Source organism: Doryrhamphus excisus, unplaced genomic scaffold (assembly GCF_037039965.1).
Source record: "Doryrhamphus excisus strain RoL-2023G ecotype Guam unplaced genomic scaffold, RoL_Dexc_Guam_v1.1 HiC_scaffold_24, whole genome shotgun sequence".
NCBI classification, from domain to species: Eukaryota; Metazoa; Chordata; class Actinopteri; order Syngnathiformes; family Syngnathidae; genus Doryrhamphus; species Doryrhamphus excisus.
Window position 1 is genome coordinate 5,405,574 of NW_027621862.1, and position 6,000 is coordinate 5,411,573.

The 6,000-nt window shown below is 45.7% G+C and overlaps 1 protein-coding gene across 1 annotated transcript; it reads right to left on the reverse strand.

Annotated features, from left to right (window-relative positions):
- Positions 1–878: 878 nt before the first annotated feature.
- On the reverse strand, positions 879–5,756 carry prr35 (proline rich 35). The gene is made up of 4 exons (XM_058061885.2): positions 5,555–5,756; positions 4,970–5,024; positions 1,955–3,405; positions 879–1,887 (listed from the first exon to the last, which is right to left on the reverse strand). The coding sequence occupies exons 3-4, from the start codon at positions 3,292–3,294 to the stop codon at positions 1,128–1,130; spliced, it is 2,100 nt and encodes a 699-aa protein (XP_057917868.2). The 5' UTR covers positions 3,295–3,405; positions 4,970–5,024; positions 5,555–5,756; the 3' UTR covers positions 879–1,127.
- Between the last annotated feature and the right edge of the window lie 244 nt (positions 5,757–6,000).

Genomic DNA, 6,000 nt, shown 5'->3' on the forward strand with positions numbered 1-6,000 from the left:
ATATATACGTATGTACGTATGTGTATACGTAAGTACGTGTATGTATGTATGTATGTATGCATGTGTATACGTACGTGCGTGTATATGTACGTATGTATGTATGTATGTATGCATGTGTATACGTACGTGCGTGTATATGTACGTATGTATGTATGTATGTATGCATGTGTATACGTACATACGTGTATATGTACGTATGTATGGGTATATGTACGTATGTGTGTGTGTATACATATACACATATGTACATGTATATGTACGTGTGTATATATATATATATATATATATATGTATATGTACGTGTGTATATATATATATATATATACATATGTACGTATGTGTATACGTAAGTACGTGTATGTATGTATGTATGTATGCATGTGTATACGTACGTGCGTGTATATGTACGTATGTATGTATGTATGTATGCATGTGTATACGTACGTGCGTGTATATGTACGTATGTATGTATGTATGTATGCATGTGTATACGTACATACGTGTATATGTACGTATGTATGGGTATATGTACGTATGTGTGTGTGTATACATATACACATATGTACATGTATATGTACGTGTGTATATATATATATATATATGTACGTGTGTGTGTGTGTATATATATATATACATATATATACATATGTACGTGTATATGTACGTGTGTTTGTGTATATATATATACGTATGTATGTATGTGTATACGTAAGTACGTGTATATGTACGTATGTATGTATGTATGTATGTATGTATAAGTATACATACGTACGTATGTATGCGTATACGTACGTACGTATGTATGTATGCAATTTTATGCATATATATGTATGTATATATGTGTATACGTAGAAAGTTTTGCATCTTATTTTGCCTTTATGACAACATGTTCTGGTTTGAAGAAATCCAGTGTGTATAATACAGTTTATTTTCCAGTACATCCAAGACCAACATCTTTATAAAAGCATTTACACTTTCAAACAGGATACATTGATTTGATATCCAGATTGTCAAGTTGACGTTTTCCAATGAAAGTGGTGACAATGGATATTCATAGTGCACGTGTGAGATCATTCTCTTTTTGGAAAAGGTGCTGACGTTTTGTGAGAAAACGCAAAAGAAGTCTTTTAATTCTCAGTAGCTGTCAAAGGGCTGGGGGCGCACTGCCCTTCCACTCGCTGGATGGATGGAGGTCTTTTGGCCGCTTTGGAGGAGGAGGGGATGTCAGCAAACATGACAGACCTGCCATCAGGGCAGAGCAGTACGCTGGAGTCCGCCTCACACTTTGTGGTTCTGTTGGGCCACAAGGCCTCGGCTGGACTGTGCCTGATGCCGAGGGCACCCTGAGCGAGGATCTCTGTGTTCATCACTGATGCTCCTGCGTTGCTCATCTTAATGAGCATCTCTAATGACTGCTTACGGGTCTCCAGCATCACGGCCTTCCTCTCCTCCTCCTCGTCTTCCTTCCCGTCCTCCTCCTCCTCCTCAGTTTCTGTGGTGTTGTCCTTAAGTCCCACATCCTGCTCTCCTCTTTTGAAGGAAAGATCCAGAGGCCCATCACTCTGGCGCGCCGTGCGCTCCAGCGCTACGTGGATGTGTGAGAGCTCATTGCGGATTTTAGTCAAATGCTCCCAAAGGTGTTGCTGCACGGGAAGCTCCTCCTTCTCCAGGTTGGAGATTTTGCGCTCTGCCTCCTGGTACTCCTGTAGTGCCTTGGAGAGGTCACTAAGGAGGACGGCCACAGATTCAGAGGCCCCATCCCTGATTGGATGGGCTGTTGTTGGGTTCTGGCCGCTGAATCCCCCCGAAGTAGTACGAGAGAATGCTTCGCTTCTTGGACTGCTAAGATGATCCGTGTAGGAAGGTTCTGATGATCTTGTCTGTGAACTAAAGAGGGGAGAAAGTTCAGGTTCCTTCTGCACCTACCTCTTTATAGAATGAGAGAAGATCTTACCTGCCATGGAGAAGAAGTTTCTCTGGCGCCACACATAGTGTAGAAGCTGTCTGGATGTTCTTCAGAAGGTCCAAAGGGAAGCCCAGACTTGGTTTCTTCTCCATGGGGGCCTCGTGATTCATTAAGGGGGCTGCTGTCCTTTTGAGGCTCAAGCCTGGTTTACCGTCCACTTTATCGCCCAACCTGTAGGCCTGCAGGTCTGGGGAACCCCCCTGGGGGGACATCCGGCCACCAGGGGAGACGGTGGTGACCCCGGGCCTCAAAGCAGGCACTTTCCACAGATTAGCTTTGGGCTGGAAGCCAGGCAAGGAAAATGTATCTAAAGTGGAGGTTTTGGGTACTTTGGTAGTGTCACTCTGACTGGAGGCCGCTCCGAAGCTGTGCTCACACAGGAACGGGTAGTAGAGCCTCGGGGGGAGGAGAGTTCCATCCGAGTGGCCGCTGGAGGCCGGGTGAATCAGCTGAGCAGCTGACGCCAGGAAGGGGAGCTGAGCGAGCTGTGCGTGAGTCTGAGCGGCGACGCTTGTGGCGGGAAGCGCTGAGTTTATGTAGGAGAAAAGGCTGGGACTGATGGGGTAGCCCACCCCGAGCACTGAGAGGTTGAGCCCCGCTGGGTCCTGGTAGTCCACCAGGTTTGGAGGAGGAGGGTAACACGGGATTGAGCTGCTGACACGACTCTGAGCGCCTTCAGCTTTGGTCTTGGTGGAGGAGGTCAGCAGGCGCCACTGGTCCGAGATCAGCCCTGGAGCCGCCATGCACGCCTTTGTTAGCTTGTAGTGCTTCAAGTGGGCCTCCACCTCCACGGAGCGTGCGCGCAGGAGCTGCTCCTCCAGGGAGAGCATGTCGGACATCAGCAACTCTGAATCTGCTTTGCTTTTCATTCTGCTCTCTGCGGCGTCCACTCTAGTGGACGTCTCTTTGACCGACGGCGTCACCTCCACGCCCTCCTCCTCCTCCTCCTCTTGTCCCCTGGTGACCCGATCCTCACCTTCTTCCTCCACGTGCCTCTGCTGCCTCTCCTCCGTCCGTGTTACCTGCTCTTGGGCATCTTTCCCAGCAGCGTGGAGGCCCTGTTGGAACGGTCTCAGCTGGTCCGGATGCAGGATGTTGCCCTTCTTATAGGGCCAGTCAGACTCGATGAGCAGGGACAGGGAGTTCTTGCAGAGGCTGTACTTCATGTGGTTGTACAGGTGGGACTTCTCCATGCAGGTGAAGGGGCACTGGAAACACTTGTAGTTGTAGGGCTTGCCCCATGGCCGAGGGATATAATGGGGCTTTTTGGGCTTGCGCTCCTTGTGTTTGCTGGCAGACGTCACTTTGCAAGCGTCGTCTTTGGACATGATTGATTGACAAGACTGTGTGAGGGTGGTTTAGGGTACTGATGTTTGGATGTTGGGAGTCAGCTTTCAGTGTATTTGCTGATGGGAGGACGCATTTTCTTGGCACCAAACCTGCGGACAAACAAAATGATTTTCATTCGAAAACTGTTTTGAACTGGTTTGAACTGGCCCCCCAGGAAATATTTTTGACATAAAATGACATAAGAACATTACGAAGGCGCATGTAGAACTCTTACGAGTATTTTTCAAAAATGCAGATGCAGCATATTAGGAGTAATACAGGCCTGAAATTTCCTTAATTGATAAAAATAAAAACAGGAAACTACAGAGGACTCCAATGGATTATTACAAAATAAAATAGAAAATGAAACAAATAAGGCTGCACGGCGGTCTAGTGGTTAGCGCACAGACCTCACAGCTAGGAGACTGAGTTCAATCCCACACATCTGTGTGTGGAGTTTGCATGTTCTCCCCGTGCATGCGTGGGTTTTCTCCGGGTACTCCGGTTTCCTCCCACATTCCAAAAACATGCTAGGTTAATTGGCCACTCCAAATTGTCCATAGGTATGAATGTGAGTGTGAATGGTTGTTTGTCTATATGTGCCCTGTGATTGGCTGGCTACCAGTCCAGGGTGTACCCCGCCTCTCGCCCCTAGACACCTGGAATAGGCTCCAGCACCCCCGCGACCCTCGTGAGGATAAGCGGTAGAAAATGAATGAAACAAATATCAAAGTGGTCCTACCACAAACCCAGCTTGAGGTTCCCACTGTACCTGCCACCCATCATTAGTCCCAAAAGAGAGTACCAGGCCCTGGTGAGGTTCTGGGCTCGGGGGCAGACGGGCCAGGAGCTGTGCACCTGTGCAGGGGAAAGGGGGGGCCATATAGACCATCTCCTTGTAGTCCGGCTAGCAGGCACGGCATGGTAAGGAATAGATGTGGTGTTGGGGGGGGGGGGGGGGTTATAAGGCCTAATGAGGGCCTGGCGTCATGCCTGGGGGGCATCATTAGTGCCATGACTGGGATCTGGGTCAGGACATGGTGCATAAGTTCAAGAGCTCCCCTGTTCTGGGTCGTACTTAGGAGGTTTGTAAAGAAGCCATTGCAGGCGTGAATTTCATTTAATGAAGAACAAAGTCAACTTTGTTCTTCCACTTTAGAGCCTGCGGTCAATGAAGATGTGAGGAGCTCCTTTTGGGCGTTTTTCTCTTTATCCTTAAGCCATTCCAAGATTAAAAAAAGACAATACTGAAGGTAAGTAAATATGATCTTTTTGAAATTGTTTCAAACGCTGCTAAATCCCCCCCCCCCCCCCCCCCCAAAACTGTCCCTGACGACCATTCCATCGACTCTCTTGTCCGCCTCGGGGCTCTGACCCTCATAATGGAGCCTAACAGCTGCTGCTACCAGCCAATCAATACAAATCTTTTTTTTAACTGTTCATTTTCTCCCCTCCATACACCTCTTCTGGCCCCCCTCGCCCCATCCCGTTTGTATCCGAAGCCTGCGGTCTTGTTTTGGGCTTTTACAGCTGATCCAACAAGCTGAACCACTTGAACATATTGTTACGATTAAGGAGGGTCACCACTGATCGACACGCGTCAGCAACACGCACACACTGATGCCATATTATTCAGGGGTTATCTTAAAGTTGTAATAAATAATGTCAAAATACCGTTCAATTATGATTTCAGCGATGATGAGCTGTTTGTCTCCCTCTAAGTCCTGTCCTGGAAAAAACAAAAAATTTGAAAAATTACACTTTTTTTTGTAAATCATCACAAGTAAAAAATATTTGATTGGATATAAATATTTTTTGGAGTGAATGAATTACACAATTATTTATATTAAATATACAATATATACAATAAATGTATATATATATATACACACGTACATATATAATAAAACAATATATATATACATTTAATTCATAATTTATTTCAGATCTCTTTAATACTGTAATTTTACCCCATTCTTATCATGCATTTTCATCCGTACCTTACCTAAACGTGCCTTCACATACATACGCAAATATTATGTATATAAAAATGCACCCATATAATCATTAAATGCATTCAATTAATAAAAACATGTTCATATTTAAGTGCAAATAGTAAAAATGCATTTTTAATGTTTTCTAAGCCACAAAGTGTCCTCACGAGAATATACTTTTTAGTCCATGCAGTACCACTTTAGTCCTAATTCTTTATTGCTGTTAGAATTAGAAATAAATAAAGAAACATTGCTGCATGTTTACCTGTCGGGCTGGTGAAGCGTCCGTCCCTCTCCTGTGGTGGCAGTGGTAGTGGTAGTGGTAGTGGTAGTGGTAGTAATGGTGGTAGTGGTAGTAATGGTAGGAGTAGTTCTATCCTGGTGCGGCTGGCTGCCTGTCACTCCTCCTGTGCGCCGCTTCGTCCCGCTCAAATGGGAGCACAGGAGGGAGTGTGCACATATATATATTGACTGGGAGCATTGCCCTCAGGCACTACAATACAGTCAGCCACCCCCCCCCCCCCACCCTCTTAGACCCCTTTACCACCACCTTTACTTTGGATTGTCAAATGTGGTCTCTACCTTGCAGCCAGGATGCAACTTAAAGGTTAGAGTAGTGATGGCGTCCTAATGCGTGTTTTCTTACCAAACTCAGTTTCCTACACATTATAAATCAGCCAAAAGTTTTTCATAATCATTTTCTTGTTTTAA